General features: G+C 30.7%; 2 protein-coding genes across 4 annotated transcripts; one reads left to right on the forward strand and one right to left on the reverse strand.

Moving 5' to 3' along the window:
- Nucleotides 1–7,564: 7,564 nt before the first annotated feature.
- LOC115700240 (zingipain-2) lies at nucleotides 7,565–9,052 on the forward strand. Its single transcript, XM_030627807.2, has 2 exons — nucleotides 7,565–8,254; nucleotides 8,365–9,052. Exons 1-2 carry the CDS (start codon nucleotides 7,807–7,809, stop codon nucleotides 8,952–8,954), a joined length of 1,038 nt encoding a protein of 345 aa, XP_030483667.2. The 5' UTR covers nucleotides 7,565–7,806; the 3' UTR covers nucleotides 8,955–9,052.
- Nucleotides 8,374–11,646, reverse strand: LOC115699146 (pentatricopeptide repeat-containing protein At1g06270). Of its 3 annotated transcripts, XR_004008298.2 has the most exons (3): nucleotides 11,484–11,646; nucleotides 8,644–11,168; nucleotides 8,374–8,488 (listed from the first exon to the last, which is right to left on the reverse strand). XR_004008298.2 is itself a non-coding variant. In XM_061102901.1 (2 exons), the coding sequence occupies exon 2, from the start codon at nucleotides 11,110–11,112 to the stop codon at nucleotides 10,075–10,077; it is 1,038 nt and encodes a 345-aa protein (XP_060958884.1). In that variant the 5' UTR covers nucleotides 11,113–11,168; nucleotides 11,476–11,642; the 3' UTR covers nucleotides 8,424–10,074. The 3 variants fall into 3 exon arrangements, 2 of the variants coding, with proteins under 2 accessions (XP_060958884.1, XP_060958885.1); XM_061102901.1 differs by having other exon boundaries at nucleotides 8,424–11,168; nucleotides 11,476–11,642; XM_061102902.1 differs by lacking the exon at nucleotides 11,484–11,646 and adding an exon at nucleotides 11,261–11,464 and having other exon boundaries at nucleotides 8,424–11,168.
- Between the last annotated feature and the right edge of the window lie 12,845 nt (nucleotides 11,647–24,491).

Here is a 24,491-nt window from a genome sequence, read left to right on the forward strand (position 1 = left end):
AATTTTATTGTAACTAAAAGTAAGATTTTTTATAGTGTTAATAGTATCCAATTACATCCGTTTAAAGTATTATTTTATGATTAATAAATTATTTTTATAAAAATTAATAAATTAAAATACTAAATCATTACACTAATAATAATATAGGGACACGATTTTATCCCGTGATGTACTTTCACAGAATGTATTCCGTAGTACATTAGATGGGTCTCGGAGTACATTAAATGAGTGTCAGTGTACGTTTTTACTTTTTAACCTTACTCATAGATCAATCTCAGCCATCAGATTAAATAAGTCTCTCATCTGACGGCTGCCGTACATCACGGAATGCATTCCGTGAAAGTACAATCACATAATAAAATCATATCCCATATAATATAATATAATATATATATATATATAGTTTGTAATAATATTTGGCACTAGTATCCTCAAATATTTCTCCATGATATATGAACTAATTATATCTCTTGTCAGCTAGGAATATTATTGATATGATATACTATACATATAAAGTTACCCTTTAAATGTGCCATGTGAATAGATATTTTTCTGGTCGAATTATTTTACTTCATTCCTTCTTGCTATTCTATTTTATAAGCTATTTTACTTTTCTAAATTCTTTTGTAATTGCTACTATAGCACATGCATATATAGCCGGTGTTATTTTCTTTTAATTACTTGCAAAAATCCAAGCTAAGTGCATATTCAAAATATCTATAGATAGAATATATTTGATCATGAATTCTCAATGTTTATATCTATTCTATATAAAATGTGCATATACAACAGAATTTTTGATTTATGAAAAATTATTGGGTACTTTTTTTTTAATTTTCTATTCAAAAATAACAGTTTTTTTTTAATTAAGATGTATTTTAATATTAATTTTTAAATAAATTAATATTACTTTTTTAGTCTAAGTCACCGATATTTTTGGTTTAACCAGAATATACTATAACTTAACAGAATATTCCTAAATTATAATTTTTCTCCCTCCTTATTGCGATTGACCTCTATTCCATCCATCTCTCAAACTCAAATCTATCTGCCGATCAACTCCTCTGATGTCAATCGCATTGATGGTATAGAACTTTGGCCATTGAACAATTTCTTAAACGATTGAAAGAACGATGAGATGATCTTTACCCATCATTTAATTGCATGTTGGCAGCGATCTGACATCACAAATAATAGATTATATTAAACAAAAAACTCTGATTCAAGAACAAGAAATTGAAAAGAAGGGATTCTCGCTTACATTCTCAATCTTTGACAATGCTATACCACAAGCCCAAAGTTAAATTCATTTTTCTTTTTGATTCATCATTTTCTTCTCCTACATTTTTTTCCTTTTGTTTAATATATTTAGCTTTGGAATTGTAGACTTCTCCAATGTGATCTCCGTATGGGTGGTGGTGATGGGATTCATTGAGTTTTAGTTCTTCGACCACCTTCTAGATAGAATTTCGAGGATGGAGAAGCAAACGAGAGAATGTTAATGGAGACTCTAAGATTAGCGATGCACACTTCTCTAGGATATTGTACTGTTTGATCTCGTCATATTGAGAATATAGAGGTTAGCCATATTGACAAATGTATACTTAATTATGTCAATCTTCTGTCATTTTTTTTTTTTTTGAAGATTACTTGATTTAGTCGTAGGGTTTTCGATCAGAAATAATGGTAGATGAAGCGGGTTCCCTCAAATCGATGAAGCCAAGGATTCATATCCAATCAGACAACATCAAAATGTGATGTATACAAATGTATTGTTTATTCTATTGGGTTTATTGTGATTTCAAGCTTCCGGTTCCGATCTGTGAAATGCTCCTTTGATGTCCGCCCCTTTTATGCTCCTTTATGCTCCCTTTATTCAATACAACACAATATATAATTAATAATACAGAAAAACCCTAAAAAAATTATAAAATAAAAAATAAAGCAATGTACATTACTAAAATTAGTAGAAATTAGATTTATACCTTAATAGACATTGAGATATAATGTTTTCTCCACTAAAACCGGTGTTCGAAGGTATAACCACTACAACCACTACCTCTACCTTCGGTTTACCCTAAAAAATGAGAGAAAATATGATATTTTCAAGTATATAGTTTTAGGTATGAAAAATAGAAGATTTAGAAACAAAAATGAGCTAAAATGGTGAAAAATGGTGAAATGGGGGTGATTTTTCGTGGTGGTTGGCGGAGAGGGTTTGGGATTTCTCTAGTTTGGGGGTTTCTGGGTTGGTTGATCGAATGAGAAAGACGAAGGGATGGGCTAGGGTTATAAACCCTTTTGGCGTCGGTTATTTGGAAATAACCGATGCCATAGGGGGCACACCTATGACGTCAAATTCCCTTCCAAAAAATTTCAACCCTGTGGCATCAGTTATTAATTATTATGCTGAAGAAAAAAAAACGTCTCTAAAGGCTTGTTTTGTAGTAGTGTAAAGCTACACTTTATCAGAGACATTATTGCCAGCAAGAAAGTTAAAGTGAAGAAGATTAACACACATGAAAATCTAGCTGATATGTTCACGAAATGTGTCACTGGTGAGAAGTGTTAGGCTATGCCTAAAGCTGCTGAACATAGAAGATTATTGATCCTCATTCTTGGAGGATGACTTTGCTGATGGAATGATTTTGCCCATTTGTTTTGCTCAAAGTTCACACTTGTATAAGTATATAAACCAGGTAAAATTTGTGGTGTTTATATACTTGTGCAAGTTAGATATGTTTGTTAGTTAAATTCTGTTAAGTTTGTTGGTTCGGGTATACTTGTATTGGGTCTATATATAAAGACCATTTGCTATTCAATAGCTTGAGAGAAAAAGATTGAGAATGTGTGCTATTGTAAAGTGTTTGAGAATGTATAACTCATGTCCCTCGAGTGAGCCATTTCAGTAGGAGCAAGACTCCATTTTGTTCATGTTTTATGTCCTTGTTGTGTTTCAACTCTGAGCATTGTCCTCAATTAATAAAGGCAAAGCATCAAGGCAGTTCCACCCAAAGAGTAGATCTAAGTTTTCTGCTTGTGATTGAATCTTGTAACTCATGTGTTTCCATACTCTGTTTTTATTATTTTCTTTTTATGCATTATTAGTTTTAGTTTCTTTGTTATTCTTTGATTTCATTGTGTTTTTTATATTCTTGGAGGGTGATTAAATCACCACAACACTAAAACTATATTATTCACAGCTTGTATCTATGTTGTGACTAAACTTTATCACTAAAGGTAGGTGTTTGTGGTAGTGATATTTTTATTACTTGATGATAAGTCAAAAAAAAAAACTATAACTAAACAAACTTGTACAATAGTGATAATATAACTATTGAAACCTCCTCTATATATATAAATATTTACAAAGTTTGGTTTGATTAATTAGTTTCAGGAAATAAAGGGTATGTTGTTATTAATGCGTTTTGTATCTTTTCTTTGTTTTCATTTTTAGCCGAATAAATAAAAGGCTAATTAGGATTTTCGCCCCCTGAACTTTGACATGTACCAAATCATGCCCCGTGAACTTTTAAGGTCGTTAAGAGTGCCCTCTGAACTATTGAGTTTGTTAGATTTAAGGACTTTTATCTAATTTTATTCAATTTTACTATTTCGATGATTGTTTATGTACTAAACCATACTCCCCAGACTTTGATATCTACTAAATCATGTCCCTCGAACTTTGACATGTACTAAATTATGTCCCCTGAACTTTCATGTTAGATTTTTTTATTAAAATTAAAAAAAAAAAGTCTTTAAATCCAACAATCTCAATAGTTCAGGGGTATTTTTAACGACCTTAAAAGTTCAGGGACATAATTTGGTATATGTCAAAATTCAGGGGACAAAAATTCTAATTAGCATAAATAAATTAATAACAACAATAAAAGGAGGAACAAAAACGAAACGGATCTAAGTGCTTGGAAAAAAGATATTGATCTCATTATAACATAACTAAAATTAAGGATTTATAAGAAGACTTAATTATAGTATAATAATTAACTAGCTGCAGATGCTTATAATATATATGTACCGTCGTGAGAGACATAACATCTAAAATGTCATCATCATCTCCTCTCTACTCGGTTTCAAAAGCTAGTGCTTTCATCATAAAACGCTGCTTTAATTTGCATTATATATTTATACAAATCAGTTCAATATTATCATTACTTTTTATATATATGGAAGTGTCCTATATATTTTGAGATCTTATTACTTTGTCAGATTTATATAAATCTAAACTACATTTGAATTATTTGACTTGTTATTTGTTTTGGTCCCTAGCCCTAGCTATATAGCTACTACCGTAGTGCCACTATAAAATGTTTTATGTAAAAAAAGAAAGCAACAGGAGAGTAAGAAAAACAATTTGAAAATACCTCACTGTGGTGTGTACATTGGTATAATATTTTGTCCCATTTCACTTACCTCATCTCTCTACTCACAATATGTATATTTTAATAAGAGGGTATACTTTTAGGTAGACCCACCATATGATATAATTCCATGTGCAGTGGTAGCCTTTTTTTCTGCTCACTATGATCTACACAATGACTCGCTTTTCTCATATTGACACACATCTTCAAACATGTATGTATATATAAATTATTTTCTATAAAAGAAATCCTTTTTTTTTTTTAATTTAATTGGGTGCTATTACAGTTGGGGCATGGGGCACATGCTATGGCCAGGCAAAAAGATTCTTGCCTGCATAAAGTACCATCTTCACAGATTCTAAGTTACTCTCTTCTACCAGTAGTCGTAGTGGTAGTATAGTACTACTATATGAGTTTTTTTTTTTTTTTTTTTTTTTGGCTGGAATACTATATAAGTTATTAGTGGCACTGTTGCATATATCTGCAAAGTGCACTGATCTTCACATTCTTTTAACTTCTGGGCACAGTGGCCCTTTATCAGTTAAGCTAAGTTTATATGGGCCTAGCTCTTAATTATTTCTTTTAAAATATATGATGGGTCCATCCAACCCAACCATCTCTTATAACTATATATGACCATTAAATTCTGTGTCTTATAAGTTATGATCACATTAAAAGAAAACGTAACATGAATCTAATATCAACCTCTCTATTATCATACTATTGTCAAATGGTAGAGAAAATATATATATTTGTGGTAAAAATACTTAAGGTTTAAACAAATATTAAATTTAAATACTCAAACTCAAAATTGGTTAAACATAACATTTTTTGTCCTGCAGTAAAAATACTCCGTGCTAAAACGTTGCACCTTCACTAGTATATAATTTCAAAGTCAATAAAAAAAATATTTTACGTTTTAAAAAAAAATTGATTTTTTTTTTTTTTTTGGTGAATGAACAAGAAATTTTATTACTCCAAATAACAAACTTTACATCTTAATACTTAATAGCATCTTTAATTTGAAAATCTAAGAATTACCAACTATACAGTTTAACGATTGTTCATAGAAAGTTCCCTATTGTATTTCCTGATTTTCCCTTACTTCTTAATAAGATTACAATGTTAACACTTTTAAGCTAAATACAATTAATTCTTCTTTTAACTTCCTCTTTGATCTTACACACCAATTAACCTCCACTTGCTCTAGCCAAAAGCTCTAAGGGGGCCAATACTGATTAGCCCAACCTGCCAAAACCAACTACTACTACGCTCACAATCCAGCCACAGATGAAGAAGGTTAAAGAGATGCTCGATTTATATTAGGATTGCTTAATGCCTGAGGTCAACGAGCACCTTACCGGGGCGGAGGATATGCTTGTGAAAGTCTTGGTTGGCAAAGTTGTGAAGGAGGTTACTAGGGTAAGATTTTTTTTTTCTTGAAGTTCTTTGTACGGGTTCTACCCATTGGGCTTAAAAAGCTCTGAGCTAGATTAAGCAGAGGCCACCACAAATAACAGTTGTTGAGATGGACTGCCTTTTGATGGTGCAAGCACTTTGGCATCATTTGTCTACTGGGGATAAGTGTCGCATGTCCTCTTATTCTGGTTTGTTGGTTGATGATTGTAAGATGTTGTTACAAACCCTAACTTATTTTTTTTGTTAAACGGTCTATGTGATGGGGTTGCTAATAGCCGATTAGCAAGAGCATTTTATCTTGTTTTTGATTGTGTGTTTCAAGGGAATAATGTATCTCTTGATGTTAAAAATATTTTGTCATTTGATTTGATAAAATTCTACCATTTATTAAAAAAAAATATACTATATTGGTACACACCAAATTGCAACATTATTAATGGTGTTAGATTTTGAATTTATACCAAATTGATGCATAACTTTATTTCTTCTTCATTCTAAGCCGTCTTCTATTTTCTTAAAAAAATAAATCATAAATTATTTATTGATTCAATATACATAATTATATTATAAATTAGTTATTATGATAAAATTAATTATTATTAGTTATTAATATTAATAAAATAAAATGTGAAATTTTTTAAATAATATTTTTATTTGGTGTGAATTATTGAAGCTATTGCACCCAAAGTAATAAATTTTGTATCAAATTAATGAAAATATACCAAAACTATTGGAAAAAGTGTTAGGGTTTCTCCAATAAAACTGTAAAATCTCAAAATTAATGAAGTTTTGACATAATTTTAGACCGTGGCAATTTTTTTTAATAACCACTTTATAAGAAAAATAAATAAATAATTTATTTATAATCAGAACTTATATTATATTAATAAAATAATATAATAATGAAATATAGATTTTTTAGTGTTATTTTTGGAATTAAAAAAAATAGTGTTAAAATAATGGGATAACTTAAGGAATACCTCTTTTTTATATCCATTAATCAAAAATACCATTATATTTTATTTCATTAAAATCTACCTACTTTTATGAGTGAGTTGTGTAATATATCCTTACATTCCACTTAAGTATAGCACATGATTTACATTAATCTAATGGGTATAATAGGAAAATCATTTATAAAAGTATGTATATCTTAAAAAATATAAAAATAAAAATAAAAATTAAAACAAATAAAATAAAATGGTTATACAATATAATTTTTTCTAAAAATAATACACTATAAATGTTATTTAACACCAAAGGAGTTGCCCTTAGAAACTATAAACATAAAAGCCATATAAATTAAAAATCCATTAAATTCGAAGAGACTAGGCTAGCTGTATTTTTTTTAGATATATTTACGGTTTTTCTTTTTAAATAAAAATAAAAACATACCACCCCCACCCCGAATAATTGGTCATAAGTCATTATAACTACTATTGGTGATCTCCAACAAATCTCTTACAGCTAGTACAAATAATGATTCTTTTTGCAAAGAAGTACAAATAAAGATTTACATGACAAAATCTTGAGCAAAATTCTGAGTTCAGATAACAAATGTGATTTGGAAAGAAGCTTAAACCATGTTAAAAAAAATAATAATAAATTGCCTTTAATTCGTTTCGTAAGGGGTTTTAGCAATTGATCTTCATTGCTTTTGCATGAAAATTGTCCTTGTGGAATGCATGAACAGAAAGAGCCTTAACTTGTTTACCATACACTTTAAACTCAAAAATAAAACCACTTATTAGAGACGTCAATTCACCATACAACTCAAATACAAACACACAAAACATTTGCCTTGAATTAGTTAATAGAATTCTTGATCAACAAAACGTGTGGTTAACACTTTATAGTCTAACCATATTAAATGCTTCAAATGTGTAGCCAAATTATACGTGGAATGAAACGTGAACAAACTCAATCTTTGTTGTACATGCAAGCATAGCTGATTTAGGCATATAAATCTTCATTCTCAGTCCATATATTCCTACATGGAAAGTCACTCATGGAGGTGTCTATGATGTTAAGGAGTGCTTGTTTAGCCATATTAGTTCTGTGGACATTGTGGTCTCCTTTGAGGGCCAATTCAGAGCCATACAAGCCCCAAGTAAGTCGACGCAGTGAAGAAGCTGTGAAAGAGAGTTTCGATAGGTGGATAATACAAAATGCACGAAAGTACAAAAATGATGCAGAGAGGGAACTTCGTTATTTGATTTACAATGTGAATCTTATGCTCATTGACCAAGTGAATTCTCTAGACCTTCCTTACAAACTTGCAGACAATAAATACGCAGATATGACAAACGTCGAGTTTCAAGAGCTCTTCTTGGGTTTTAAACCATTACCGGATATCCAAACAAGCTTTAGATATGGGGATGGTTTGAATTTGCCAGAGCAAGTGGATTGGAGAAAGAATGGCTCTGTTACTCCAGTCAAGGATCAAGGCCAATGTGGTAATGCTTTTAGTCTATGCACAATTCTTGTACTTATTTTACTTCCTTATAATTGGTTTCATGATATGTTGACCTTAAATCCAATAATTATGACATCTCTTTCAATACAGGAAGTTGTTGGGCATTTTCTTCAGTAGCAGCTGTTGAAGGCATCAACCACATCAAAACTGGGAAATTGGTGTCTTTATCGGAACAGCAGCTAATGGATTGCGATGTTACCTCAGGGAACCTTGGCTGCAGAGGTGGATTCATGGACAAAGCATTTGAATATATCGAAAGGAATGGACTCACCACAGAGAAAAATTATCCTTACAAAGGACATGATGGCCTGTGCAAACGCGAAAAGGTAAAAAATAGAAAAGTGACAATAAGTGGTTACGAAAGAGTACCTGCCAATGATGAAGGAAAACTACAAACTGCAGCCGCTCACCAACCTATCTCTGTTGCAATTGATGCTGCTAGTTCTGAATTTCAACTCTATTCCCATGGTGTCTTCACCGGACAATGTGGAACCGACCTTAATCATGGTGTAACACTAGTAGGATATGGTGAAGAGAATGGCTCCAAGTATTGGCTTGTGAAGAATTCATGGGGAACTAACTGGGGTGAATCTGGTTACATAAAGATGAAACGTGATTCCACAAATAAGAGAGGTCAATGTGGTATTGCCATGGAAGCCAGCTACCCTTTGAAGGATTAAAACTTGATGAATTATTAGTGGATGTTGAATAAAAATTATAATAAACGTAATTCTATCAGATGTTACTAATGACAACAGCAAATGGTTATGTTGTGCTACCCCAATAGTGTGAAATTTACATAAAGCAAACCAGGTAATAATAGGGACTAATAGAAAAAAAACCTGGATACTGTTATAAGTATATACTGAAAGCGATGAACAGACTGACATACGCTCATGCTTCATGCACGTTACATCTTGATCTAATCAATTCCTAGCACTGTATTTCAGGAGGAGCCCTGATTGAATAATCAACCTTCCTAGTTGTTGTGACCATGGAAAATAGATCAACTTCTTCAAACAACTCAATAGAATAAAAGCAAACGAAAGTAATTGTTTTACGCAATAATTTTTTAAATAAGAGAAAGAGGTCGTTTGTTTTAGACCGACCTCTCCCGTTATCGAAATTAAAACCCTCACTTGTGGCGGAGGAAAACCGTAGTAAACAAAAAGGCAATATAAAGCACTCTTTACAATATAGGACATAAAAAGAAACTCTCATCTAGTTCTACAACATCAGTGTCAAGTTTCTTACGCAAGATATTTCACTCTCTATTTAAATTTAAAAACGAGAAATCCTCAAAATATTTGGACTTGTACACCCACATAGCTAACCAAAACTTAATTTTCTCCCACAAATCTTCTGCTGAGCTTTTACATCCCTCAAAAATTCTGAAATTCCTTTCCACAATTAAAAATAGAGAAATACAAAAGGACACCTATAGTCCCTAGCACTTTTATGAAGTGTAATATCGCTATTGATGTAATTCAAAATTAGATCCTACTAATTTTACTTTAATAAAGATTATAAAAAATCACTAACCAATTATAGGGCACCATCTCATACTAATACTAAGCACTCATTATCATTGTGAAAATGGCGTACAAAAAGAGCTGGTGTGGCTTTCACCCGTGCTTTAGTAAATAACATGATTTTAACTTAGGGACACAAGTTTCTTTAGCTATAACACAATGTCATATTCAACTGAAGCTTTGTTTACATGTCATTATCCTAATTTCCATGTCCCCACTATATTCAGTGACCATTGCAGAGACCAAGCTGGAAAACACGTACAAAAAGCTATGACTGCAATTCTGCAAACCTGTGCCGCACATCACATGCAAGCTTCCATTCACCAATACTTGCTAACCTTTGAACAAGCTTCTGTCTCACCCCAATATATGGGAGAAATCCTTTATTTGTCATCCCTACGACCACCTTTCCTGCCAAAATATACTCACCACGCTCTAAACATCCTTCAACCACCAACTCATAGCTCTCAAAGCCGATAACATGACCCGCCTTCTCCAAAAACTCGATCATATCAACTGCTCTCCACATTTCTCTGTTTGCCCGCAATGCTGCTACTACTTTTACTAGAGTTCCCTGTCTTGCAGTTAATCCAACTTTCTGGACCATTTTCTTAATCATGTCTAGTGCCTCAGCTGTCCTCCTGACTTTGCACATTGCTTTTATTACTGTATCATAACTCTCTGAATCAGGTATACATCCTGCTTGAGCCATACCCTTTAAGACTTTAACTCCCTCAGTCAACTGATCAACAGCACATAGAGATGATATGAGATAGTTGCAAGTACCACAGTCAGGATTGTATCCAATTGATTTCATCTCCTTTAAGATGTCCTGGATGGAGTGAGGTTCGTGGTGGTAGTGTTTCAGCCACACAGAAGAAAGAGCAAGATGGGTTTGGGGGACAGGGACACAACCTGAACGAAGAGTTCGTTGGAGAACAACAAGGGAAAGAGGGAGAGGATTGGGGCTTTCCAAAGTGTAGGAAAGAAGGCAAGCATAAGCAATTTGGGGCCTGGAGCGAGGTCTAATAGGAATCAATGACTGCAAAATTTCATCAATTATCTGTGTCCTAGACATCAGTGGAAGGGCAGAAAGGAAAGAAAAAGGATTTGGGTTTTGGCGAGCTTGATCAAAGGATGTGAGGAGATCAGGAATTTTCTCATAGGTTTTCACCATCACTACTTGTTTGATTTTTTCTTGGAGGACCATTTGCATTGAAGAGACTGAGTATGCTGAACGAAATTGCAGGATAGCATAAGAAAAATGTACAAGAGATGTCCAAAGTTTTGTCTTTCGAATAGCCATGTTTTATGGCTACAAGACATATTACACTTGGAAACCAAACTTGTATGGAAATCGACCTGTACAATAATGTTAATACAAACTGATGAGTTCATATATGAGAGTGAGGAATATTGTCAAACATGTTATGCGCAATCAAAAATATACATACAGAGAACACATACAGTCATACACCATTCCTGAAATCAATATAAAAATATAAATGTATAAGGTATTCCCATGAGAGAGCATATATAAGTAAAGCTTTCAGCCAATGTGTTAAGCCAAGGAAATTAAATCAGTAGGTTAGAAAGAAATGCTAATAATATTCGTAAATCTAAAATGAAGAAGAAACATTTTCAGAGCGTATAGACCAAAGAGAAAAACATTTTTACACTATGCGCCTGAGTGGAGAACGACGCCGAGAGGAAGACAGAGATGCCAGCAGTCAGCAGTGTGGGCGAGAGCCTGAGAACAGACAAAGATGGAAAGACTGACTACATTTTTTCTTTTTTTTCTGGTAAGGGGTTGTATTTTTAGGCTAAATGAGAATAAACTGTCCTGAATAATTTACATTTAATATGATTTTTTAAGGGTGTTTTACTTAAATATAGCAATTTTGACTTTGGGCATTTTTTATGGTAATCTATTAGTTTTTTTTTTTTTTTAATATATAGTTTTGTAATTTTGTATCAATTTTTATTATTTTGATACAAAATTTAATATGTTATTTAATGCTTATCTAATACTTTATTAAAAATATAAAATAATAAAGTAAATATAAAATTTAATAATAAAATAATAAATATTATGAAAGTCATTTAATTTAAATTAGTATGCTAACTAAACTATAATAATAAAATATTAAAAATAGCATAATAGTAAATATAAAAACATAACATTTATTGTGATGTAAATTTTGCACCATGCTATATTGTGATGCAATTTGGATCATTTTTTATTATGTGAGATTTTTGCATCATAATTTAGCACACTATTAAAGTAGACTTTCAACAAAGTGAGCTATATTTTACATTTACATTAATTATTTTATTTTTGGTATAGAATTTACATCAATTTAGTATAAAATCTTTTATTTTTGGTGCAACAACTTCAATAATTAACACCAAATATTCCACCAAACAAATATATTTTACTAAAATAATCTCGTATTTTATACTATTTACATTGATAAACTAAATTAATTAATTTATGATATAATTATATCATGGGTACTATTAAGAATTTAAAATCTTAAATTAATTTAGTAAAATAAAATATTTATTAAATCAATTAAACATTGCACATTTTTTTTTTAAAAAAAAAAAAAAAGTACACCTACCAAATTTAATTTTCTAATTATTATTATATTCCCACGTATGGTCAATTAATACATTTCGAAAGACATAGTGAGCATTTGTATTCTTAATTTGTCTATGTCGACCAAAAAAATATTAGAAGCTAATATTTTCATTTGATATCCATATCTTTGGTTTGTTTATGTTGTTCCTTTTAGTTTTATAATTTGGTGTTATGTTATTTTTATTTTATTTAATATTAATATTAGTATTTTTGTTATTGTTATTTTTCAAGATGTTAGCAATTTAATTAAATTAATTATTACTTTTGTAATAAATTTTTATTTGAGAACTAAAATGTAAAATTATTTTTTATAAGAAATTAAAACAAGAGTTAGAATGTAAAAAAAAAGTTTAACACTAAATTTGTGTAAATTTAAAATCTAACACCATTAATGGTGTAGAATTTAGTGTCCACTATTTTGGTGCATAATTTGGTGTCTATTAGAGTGAAATGGTACGAAAATTTCACACCGATATGGTGAAATGGTACACCATTAGAGACGCTCTTAGAGCTTCTCCAATGAGACATTATAATCCCAAAAGTAGTAGAGTTTAAACGCAAAACTACTCCAATGGAATTCTAAATCTCATCCTATATATGTAGGAGTCTATAGTGTCACACTATTTTTAGTGTGACACTATAGACTACACTAAATTTTTTTCATAATTTTTAATATTAAAATAATGTATTTATGATTAAATTTTTATATTTATATACATACTATACTGGGTGATAGTTTAATAAATTAATATAATAATAAAAAATATTTTCTAGTGTAAATTTTAGTGTTGTGGTTGGAATAGAATAAAATTTAGTGCTAAAATTATACTCTTTTGGTGTTATTTTGATATTATATTTAAGTTTGAGCATTGGAGATGACCTTAGACCATCTCCAATAGGATGGTAAAAATTTAAAAATAGTGTAGTTTTTACACAAAAATATTTCAACTCAACTTTAAATGTCATCTTATATATAAGAGAATCTACAGTGCTCCACTAAAAATAGTGGGACACAGTGAGACACTGAGACATAGCAAATTTTTTTATTGTTACTTTATGTACTTTTAAATAATTAAATTAGTTTATCAAAAAGTAAATAATTATATAATATTATTATATTAATAAAATAATATAATAATAAAAAAAATTGTATAATTTTAAGTATTATAATTAGAATAGGAAAAAATATAATATTAAAATAGTATATTTTTAGTGTTGATTTAACACAAAATTTTATCACTGGAATGGCTTTTATTGTGATTTATAACACGCTATATTTATGAAAAGTTTGTTTACAAAATTCATATGTTATTTCTAATCTTTGAAGGTTATATTTATAACTTTAAAGATTCAAAATAGAAGGAACAATTTGCATTTCATTATGCAACCGTATATATTACTAATTTTTAGAAAAAAAATAATAACGTATGAGTACATTTTTTTTTAGAATAATTCAACAATTATTATAAATTAAGAGTCATTTATAATAATAGAAAAAATAAAATGAAGTATTACTAAATTAAAAATAAAAAATAACAAGCGTAAAAATACTCCAAACACGAATATAAATTAAAAATATACCAAATTTAATCTAAAATTAATACTAAAACTAACTAACCTAACAGTTGTCATGAGTTTGGAAGAAACTTAGTGGGATTGTAAGGATCCGATCAACATCAATTGGAGCAAAGTGCTCATTTAGCAAAGTGAGGTTCCATTCCCGGTTGTCGTTGATGAAATATGACACTGTTAATGTCGGTGGTCCGATCTAAGATAGCGGCTTAAATTCATTATGGCATGGGACCCACGGATCACTACCGCAAGTGATGTTATAGCCATTTCCTACTTTGTAGCGTAGACCTTTAACAAGTAACTCTCGACCCCAATGAATATCTTGCCATGTTAAAGAAGGTGAGTGTCCAATACTTGCTTCTAAAAAAGAGTTATTTGAGAAGTATGTATGCTTCAGCAAATGACTAATTAAGGAGTTTGGAAACTCAAGGATACGCCATGCTTGCTTAGCTAGGAGAGGTTGATTGAAATGGATAAACGATCTGGAGCCCATACCCCCTTCAAATTTAGATTTGCAAAATTGTTTCCACCTTTTCCAATGAATTTTTGACCCGTTTTGATTAGATCCCCACCAAAAATTTGCCATCATAGACTCTAACTGGTCACAAAACTTTTTTGTAAGGCGAAAGCAACTCATAGCATAAGTGGGTATGGATTGAACCATTTCTTTCATAAATACCTCCTTCCCACCAATAGAGAAAAGTTTTTCATTCCAATCGTGAAGAAGTTTTCAAATTCTCTCTTTAATGCTGCTGAATAATTTTGTTCTATCTCTTCCTGCATAGGCCAGTAACCCCCAATATGTTTCGTGATATTCACATATAGGCATACCTAATGTTTGAGAGAAAGAAGTATTCGCATCATCTTGCGTGTTAGGTGAAAAGGGCATGACAGATTTGTGATTATTGAGGCACAGACCAAAGGCTTTATGATAAATGTGCAGTACTCTCCTAATGGCCCTTGCAGACTCTTTGTTAGCTCTACAGAACAAGAGGCTATCGTCTGCAAATAATAAGTGTGAGACTGAAGGAGCATGTCTTGTGAGCTTGAGACCTTGTAGGTTTCCAATTGATTCCTTATGTTGTAACAAACGAGATAATCCTTTAAAACATATGAGGAATAAGTATGAAGACAATGGATCTCCTTGACGTAAACCTCTTGATGGAGTGACTGTTGGAATTATTTTACCAGGATCTAGATTTACTAACAAGTATGTTATTAATATCCTAAACATGAACTTCTAAAACGATATGAAATAAACACATATAAAGTTTCAGGAACCTTACAATGGCTGCAGCGGAATATAATGTCTCCTTCCACTTAGATCTCTAACCCTTGTATCCTTTCTGTAGCAGAGTATCACCAAGATCTGAGTTCGAATCTCCTTCTCTTGAAACTGGATTTTTCACAACCTTACACACTATGATTGAGTACCACTTGATGTGTGTAGGCACTTACTCTACTCACTCTAGGGTTTGAAATTGAAGAGAGAAAGAGAGAGAGAGAGAGAGAGAGAGAGAGAGAGAGAGAGAGAGAGAGAGAGAGAGAGAGAGAGAGAGAGAGAGAGGTTTCAATTTTGGTATAGGAAAGGAGGCTCAAAATTTTACTGAAGGAATGAGATGCATCCTCTTTTCCTTTTGCCATCACTACATATTTATAGGAAACCACTTAGGGTTAGGTTAGATTTATTTGGCATTAAAATAATAAAAAAATTAAATGGTAAATTGCTATGGAGTGGCCGGCCATGGATTGATATTGGGCCCCACTTTGCAATTTTGTCATTTTTCAAATTTTCCATCTTATTTTCTCAAAAATGTCATTTTTCCAATTTAACCACGTAAATGCCAATTCTAATTATTTAATAACTAAAATTAATTATTAAATAATATTGTCATTTAATATATTTATTAATTAGACTTAACAAAGTCTCTTAATTAACAAATAAAACCCTAGAATCTCTTTTCTTCACAATTAAGCCCTAGCTTAGTGAAAAATTCATAAACTAGACATACTCTAATTTTAGAATTATAATTGATTAATTAAAATCAATTAACTGAGTCTTAGAAGTAGTATTGTCTCAACTAGTATGGGGACCATGGGCCTATATATCTAAGCTTCCAATAAGCACATCTAGAATTTACCAAGTAAATTCACTAACTTATTAATTCCTCGTTGCATCCACCATAGAATTTAGAATCGCACTCTCAGTTATATAGAACGCTCCATATGCTCCACGATATAGATAAGCTATTAATTATCCATTGTTATAATCCCAATAATCAACGATCCTCTACAGATGATTTACATTGTATAGGGATTAATTTACCGTTACACCCTTCAATGTATTTTATCCTTAAAACACTTAGCCACCTATATTTCAGTGAACTAACATAATCACTGAAATGAGTACTCAACCATTTATCTTTGCTTAGCCAAGCTCAAAAGAAATCATCATTTCACTTTTATGTCCAGATAGAAGCTATAGATTCCATATCTATGACTAGCGCTCCCACTCAATTGCACTACCATGTTCCCAAAATGTACATATCACCCTGACCAAAAAGTAGGCTTAACTAACAAATCAAAGAACATGTATAGTACTATTGAGATCGAACCTAACCATGTCAAGATTAAGATCATTTGATCTAGGATCAACTAGGTGATATTGAATTAAATAGATATTACGGTAAATTTATCATATCTAAACCAAGTTCAATATCGGTCCCTTCCAATGCATACTCCATGCATCCAACCCAAGCTTTACTTTAACCAATATCCTGGAAAGGAAATAGCACTTATCCAAGGTGCAAGTAAACTATATTGTAGATTATCATATCAGTTAAACCCTGTGTACTGATAAATCTAGGAATATAAATTTAATCACACAATCTTGATTACTTTCCACTGTGCTAACGACACAATAAACAAGAATATTAATGTGATAAGGGTTTAGGATGAATTTATAAATTAAATAAACATATAAATGATAACATGAACCAAATGACACATTAAATAAGTGATGAAAATACTTTTGTCTCTTTATTGATAATTAAATGATAGAGATTACATTGAAATAGAGTTTTATTTAGGGCATAAAACCCAACAGTGACATATAGATTAGACTTGTACTTTAATTAAATTACTCTTTTGAGATTAAGTAAGAATTTTCCCCAATAAAAAAATGTAAAGCTTTCTCTCTCTCTCTCTCTCTCTATATATATCTATATATATCTCTCTCTCACTACATATCTCCCTCCCATTCTCTCTCTCTAAGTTTTTTTTTTAATGCAAATGGTTCACTTTATTAATAAAATAAATCATTCTTAACAATCTCTACTAACTCAGAAGATGACTTGTAGTCAAAAAAAGACACGAACTGACGAAAAACAAGAACGCCTTGCAAGAAAATGCACTGCCTTGTTAGCAGAACGTTTAACAAAATTAAACTTGACAAAATTCATATTCGCCAAAAGTTGTTGACAATTGCATACCAGCAATCCAAAAGCTAAAGGAAGCTGTACCGAACTATTAATAACTTGAACAACTACCAAACCGTTGGATTCAAGTGAAACTTGTTGCCATCATTTGCCCTTAATCCAACTAAGGGCCTTTTTGATATTTAAAATTTCAGCAATTTCAAGAGAGACACGACCCATTTTTCCAACCGATACTGCCTCCACAATTATTCCATCGCTTCTCCTAGCAATAAAGCCGAAACCAAATGAATTTGTAGCTTCAAAAATAGCACCATCTACATTGACCTTAATTGTATTAGTTGCAGGTGTAGTCCAATGCTCTACCTCAGAAACTAGTATATCATGAACAAGTAAAGGTTCTATTCTTCTTTGTTGAGCATAACTCCATTGATTAAGGTTAGATCTTGCAAATGAAACTACTTCAGCAACCATTTTTGTTCTTTTATTCCATGTGAGATCATTTCGAGTGTTCCATATAGCCCATGATACCATAAGTACTTCCTTTAGTTTTAGAATTTGGGGTTTTTTTCTTTCTCTAAAATATTTGTTGGTATATTTTTGTGAGTTGTTTTGAAATTTTTATTTCTTTTGTGTACATTTTATTTTTGTGATGTTCATCCGAGTTGGTTTAGTATTTGGTGTGCTTGATTTTTTCTTTGTTTTTTCGTTTTTTTTTTCAACAAAAAAAAATAGATTTTCATAACTGGTTTCTTTTTTAGTTGTTAGTATTTATTTGCTTTCTTATTTTTTTTAAATGAATTTGTCATAATTCATGTTGATGCCAAATTATTTATCATTTTAGATTTGTTTATATATTTTTTTAATAGTTTTAGACTTGTTTGTGTGTTTTTTAATGATTTTAGATTTTTTAGTTGTTATTATTTATTTACTTTCTTATTTTTTTTTTCAAATGGGTTTATCATTTTTCATGTTGATGCTGAATTGTTTATCATTTTATATTTGTTTCCATAATTTTTTTAATGATTTTCGACTTGTTTGTGTATTTTTTTTATTTGGTTGTGCAGTGTATGGTTTCTCCTCTTTTTGTTATTTTTTAGATAGTTGTGTTTGTTAGATAGTTTGGTTGACTGAAGTATGTTCTAATCTTTTGGTTTGATAACCAATTTCTTCTCATTTTCATTTTTTTAGCAGATAAAAAGTTTCTTAGATTCTAAGATTTTAGAACTTGTTAAAGATGTTGATTCTTCTAAAAAAAATTAAAGCTTAAATTAAAAAAACATCAAGATAATAGTATGCTCTATGTTTTTTTATGGAAATTAGTTTTTATGTTATTATGGTTTTATGTTTGTCGACTTCTGTTAATTAATAGTTTTTGATAAAACTTATTTTTTATATATTTTGTAAGATTGATAAAGTTGAATATAAAAATAAATCTAAGCTTAGAAGCAATATTAATATTAATGTTGGTGGTGATGATAATACTAATACTGGATTATATTTAGAGAATAATTTTATGGTAGAAACATTAATTTTGTTCTTATAATATTAGAGACATTTTTTAACCTTCCACTTTTAAGTGAGTATTAGATTAAATATTTAACAACTACTATTTAAAAATTCTAAAACCTCTTTTTTTTTTTTTTTTTTGCTAAATAAAAAACTTCATCATTAAGATAAGGGGAAAATAGAAGAAAATACCAACACCAATTCATGGCTGCAACAGTTTGTGCAACCTCCCCAACAGTGAGAAAATTAGAAATATTAAAAGAAGTTGCTCAAGCAGCAATCATATGAGCATCTCAAGCAACAATCCTATGAGCAGCTCAATTATTACAACAAACTATCCTAGAAATCCAAATTCAGAATGGAAAACAAAGATAGAACTTTTTTAAAAATTTCCAATCTGGAACACAATAGTTCAAAAGTTCCGACATTTAAAAACATGAAAAATTATGACCTTTAATATAAAATATTAAAGAAAATAAATGTTTATTAAAACATTACATTTTTTTTTTTTGAAAGTAATGACATTAAAACATTACATTGATACTTAGATAGAAGCATCTTTGGTGGAGATCTTTCTTTTCCCTTTTATTTTATTTTATTTTTTGTTTTAAGATGGTTACCTGCATGAATTGTATTCCTATTGTATTTGTTTGGGAATAAGCAAACCAAATGTTTTGTTTGATTGAACCCAATTTTTTCTTAAAGCTGATACATTTGCTTTCATTATATTTAACTTCTCTCACTCTCATCACTTGCATGAATAAACATTTGGTGTGCTTATTCCCACTGAAGACTAACAAAAATAATCAACAAACAGGAGACATGAAATTAATAAACTATGACAAAAGAAAAATGAATAACTAAAACCTGTTTTTTATCTCAGCACAGAGTATAATCGAAATAATGTAATATTATTGGTATTTGCATCCTTGCGTTTGATGCCACAAGACAAAAGAGATGAATACACCAATAAATGAAAGTTAAAAAGAACCATTATAATCCTTCTTCTTAATCTTGTTTGCTGTAAGCAGAGGCACAATCTCATCATCATCTTCAATCACTTCTCTCTCTTTTTTTTTTTTTTTTTTTTTTTTTTAAATTTACAAATCTCTTCAATATTGGTCTGCTTCTACTCAATCATTAGACTCTGATCAAGAAGCCAAAAAACCACGTCAAACCCACCAAAGAATTTTATCTCCAACAAATATAAAATAAAGACAACCTTCCCTTTATTTTATTCTCATTGCATCACAAAGAAAGCTCCTTCTTCCTCATCTAAATCATGGCCTCTCCAAACTGAACCTCTCCTTCCAGCGATTCCTTCAGTTTCTTCTTCCATTTCCTTCAGCGATTCCTTTAGTTTTGATAACAGATGTGGACAGTGATTTGGGTACGGATGATTTGAGAAGCAACACTATTTTCATAAAGGCTTTAGTTGAAGAAATAGAAGATGAGTGAGAGAGACAGAGGGAGAGATTTCATTAAGAGGAAATTTTTTATTTAATTGTAAATTATTGTTTATATTCCACTTTGCCGAAAATGTTAAATATCAAAGTGTGAATTTGACTTGTCATAAGTCGTAGCTCTCGTTTACTACGAAAAAATAGTTAGATGCTTGAGACGAAGTTAGAATCGAATAATCAGAACCCAGTACACTAGGCTATATGCCAATCTGGGCGTTGGGTGCTCCTCGGGGATTTCTCGAGGCTCGCTTTGATACTTTTATGGCATTCCATGTTGCGAATGAGGTCTTCTACCCTATTTTTGACCAAAATAAGAAGAATTGTCAAAGCAAAATTCGTGTTTGAAGAGCAAAAAACTTGCAAACCAACTTGCATGTCAACCTGGGCGTCGAGGCCCTGTTTTGGCTCTCAAACGATCTCGTTTGCTTCCCAAGATCACTTTTGTATCTTTGTTATTTCTGAAAAATAGAAAAGTTACCTAAAACACTTTTCAGAGAAAACACTTGGAACTGACCTAGGTTGATATAATGTTAACGTGGGTGCTAGGACCATGCATCAGGTCAACCTGGGCACTGGGACTTGTCATCAGGTTAACCTGGGTGCTAGGTCCCAATTCTGACTCCCAGATGGCTCTGTTTGTTCCCCGAAAGCACCCATATCTTAATTGCTCATGAAAACAGAGAATATGCCCAGAAAACTTTGTTTGAAGTGTCGTTGGAAGTGGCCCACGTTAACAACATGCCAACCTGGGAGTTGGAACCTAGCACCAAGTTAACCTGGGCACTAGGTCCCAATTTTGGCCTCCAGGTCGATTGGTTTCTTTCCCAAAAGCATTTGATTCCTCGTTTTGGATTGAGATGAAGAAAAGGCTCAAGACACCTCTTCAATATTGTTGTTGTAAGCGTCCCAATTTGACAATATGTCAACCTGACGCTGGGTGCATCACCAAGTGGCCCAGGCACCAGGTGCCCGAGTGTTTTAAAGGGGAAGTGTTCCAATTCTAATTCTAGTACCTATAACATGTTTATGGAATGTCTTATTCATGTCTAAGTACAAATTTGAGGCATTTTCACTAAGACGAACCCGAAAACTGAAACCCTAGTCAGGAATGTCAAACTGGGTGCTGGGTGAAAACCCTAGGTGCCCGAGTTGACTTTCGAGATGCTGTTTTGTCTCTTTTCAATTTTCAGGCCTCAAACTTGGATTCTTCTTAGTTCATAATATTGAAGGATGGTGAGTTGGAAACAACTTAGCGGGATTTAAATACCCATTTTGAAGTTCCTAGAGTCAACCTAGGCGCAGAGCTAGGGACCCCTCCCAAACTAATTGCTATGACTCAGGACTACTCAACTCCGTAAATATTTTCTTACTTGCCACATGTCAAACATTGATATCCAAATCACTAGGATTAGTTTTTAGGTAAAAATACTCATATTTATTGTAATATGATATGAAATTTAAAAAGAAAATATTAAGGATACAATGCTACTCAACACAGGTGATACTAGTGTGAAATATTATTTCATAGTGGTTTTTTTGTTTTCATTTTTTGAAATGGTATTTCATAGTTTTTTTTTTGGCTGAATAAATGGTATTTCATAGTTGTTTTTTTTTCTCAAAATCTATTCGAGTGTTGTGTTACTAATAACAACACTCATAAGGCATGTTTGGTATACATGAATTAGATTAAACAGACAAATTTATTCGGTCTAGTATTTGGGCATGCTGAAAGTTTGGATAGCTAATCCAACTAATTTCATCTGTCTGGGATTATTTATCCCATCTCGCTAGATGGGATAAATAATAGCGAGATGGGATAAATAATCCCATACATGTGAGATTTTTTTATCTTTTTTTTTCTTCATTTTGATTTTGTTAATATTTTTTAAATTTAATAAGATTTTAAATGAAAGAATTATTAAAAAGTTATTGTATATTTTTTTTTAATCAAAAACGTATTTATTAAAACTAGTAAAAAAATGTATAATTTTGAATTATCTTACATAGGTTTTTAAAATTTAAAATAATATTAATTAAATTAATTTTAAGAGAAACAATATGATAATAATATTATATATTCCTTTTAAATTACTAAAAAAATTATATCAATATTTTAGAAAACTAATATTTGTATTTAATTAGTAATTAAATTATTATTTAGCATAAATAATTTTATATTATTCAAGTATTTTTATTTTACTATTTTAATTATTTATTAAATAAAAATATGATAAATAATTTTATTATATATTTATGATATATTATTTTATTTTATTTTATAATTTAATTATTTTTATTATTCATTTTTTTTAGAATTATTTATTTATTATTATATATATTTTAATGTATTTTTTTTTAAAAAATAAATAAATAAATAAATAAAATAGTTTAATTTTTTCTTAAACTACACACAAAATTACTTTTAGCATTATCCAATCTTTTCCAATTCAATTCAGTCTAATTTAGTCTAATTTAATCTTTTTCAATCAAATCCTAACTTCCAAAGCCAGCCATATATTACATAGATTGAAATATGGGAAAAGTAAAGAAATAAAACCAAGGCAAGTGGCTGAGATGACTGAGAATCTGCTCTACATTAAGTAAAAGGTAACACATAATAAAAGATAAGAGCATTCAGGACATTGAATATACTGATGCATTTCTATATTAAGTAAACATATAGAGAAAATCTAATCTATACATATCTAAGCATGTACACTTTTTACACGTAAAAATACAATTATGATCATTACAATTACAAAGGTTAATTCTATACAAATACAACTATACAAGTACATTAAAATAATCTTTCTAATCATTTCAAAAAAAAAAAAAAAATAATAAATAAGTAAATAATCTTTCTAATAAATTTCTTATCTATTTCAATATTAATGAGAGTTTTTTAATTTATTTATTTTTTATAAAATTATGTATTTTATAGTTATTTATAAATATTTTTAACTTTTTTTTAAATTCCAAATTATTTAAAGTACAAAAAATTAAAATTAAAATATTTTATTGCACACCTAATTATTTTTTTATTATAATTATACAACATACAAGATTTTATATAAAGAAAAAATGGATTAGAAAACAACTAGAAGATTTATTTTTTTTTTTTTTAAAAAAATAATGGTTAAATTTCATTAAACTAAATCATCCAGGATGCAAAAATAAAAGGTAAAGAGTCTCTACTAAAAGTACAGTCAGCCTCAAAAAGAGAAGATCGCGCCAAAGCATGCGCAACCTTATTAGCAGACCGTTTAGCAAAAATAAAAAAAAAAAAAAACAATATCAAAATCAGCAACCAAAGTCATACAATCATTAAGAATATGGTCATAAGGAGAAGCCATATTTTTGAACTTTTGCAAATCACTAATGACCCTTAAACAATCCGACTCAACGACAACATGTGACCATCCATTTGCTTTACTCCAAGAGAGAGCTTCCTTGATTCCAATGGCTTCAACAATATGAGGTTGCAAAGCACCTTCTCTAGATAAGTTTTTGGCCCCCAAAACCCAACCCGCAGCAGACCTTGCAACCAAACCCAGACCATACCGCTCTTGGTCGGTAAAAAGTGCACCATCCACATTAACTTTGACAAAAGGAAAAGCAGGTGCTGTCCATTGCTCCACGGGTAGTGCAGTTGGCCCGCTTAAGCTTACATCTGTGGCATTAAGTTTTTGAACATTAAACCAATCAACATAATTTAACTGAGCCATTGCCACTACCTCCCCCGCATCAGGGTGTTTGGAGTTCTAGACCAAATCGTTACGATGAGTCTAAATTGACCAACAAACCATACCAGCCTCAAGAGCCTCAGCCGTATTCCACGATGCCAAACCCGCTTCCAACTTGAAAACAACATTGTATCAGGCACCACAGCAGTAATTGGAACCTTGTTCCAGCAACTTTGAGCAAAAGAGCATCGCACCAGCACATGCAGAGTCGTCTCAGGAGTAGCAAGACAGAACAGACATGTTACAACAATTGGAATACGATAAATTATTAGTTAGTATAAATTTTTCCATATTTTATTAGTTGTTAGAATTTTTTTAAA

The sequence above is a fragment of the Cannabis sativa genome, chromosome 8 (assembly GCF_029168945.1).
Source record: "Cannabis sativa cultivar Pink pepper isolate KNU-18-1 chromosome 8, ASM2916894v1, whole genome shotgun sequence".
Taxonomy (NCBI): Eukaryota; Viridiplantae; Streptophyta; class Magnoliopsida; order Rosales; family Cannabaceae; genus Cannabis; species Cannabis sativa.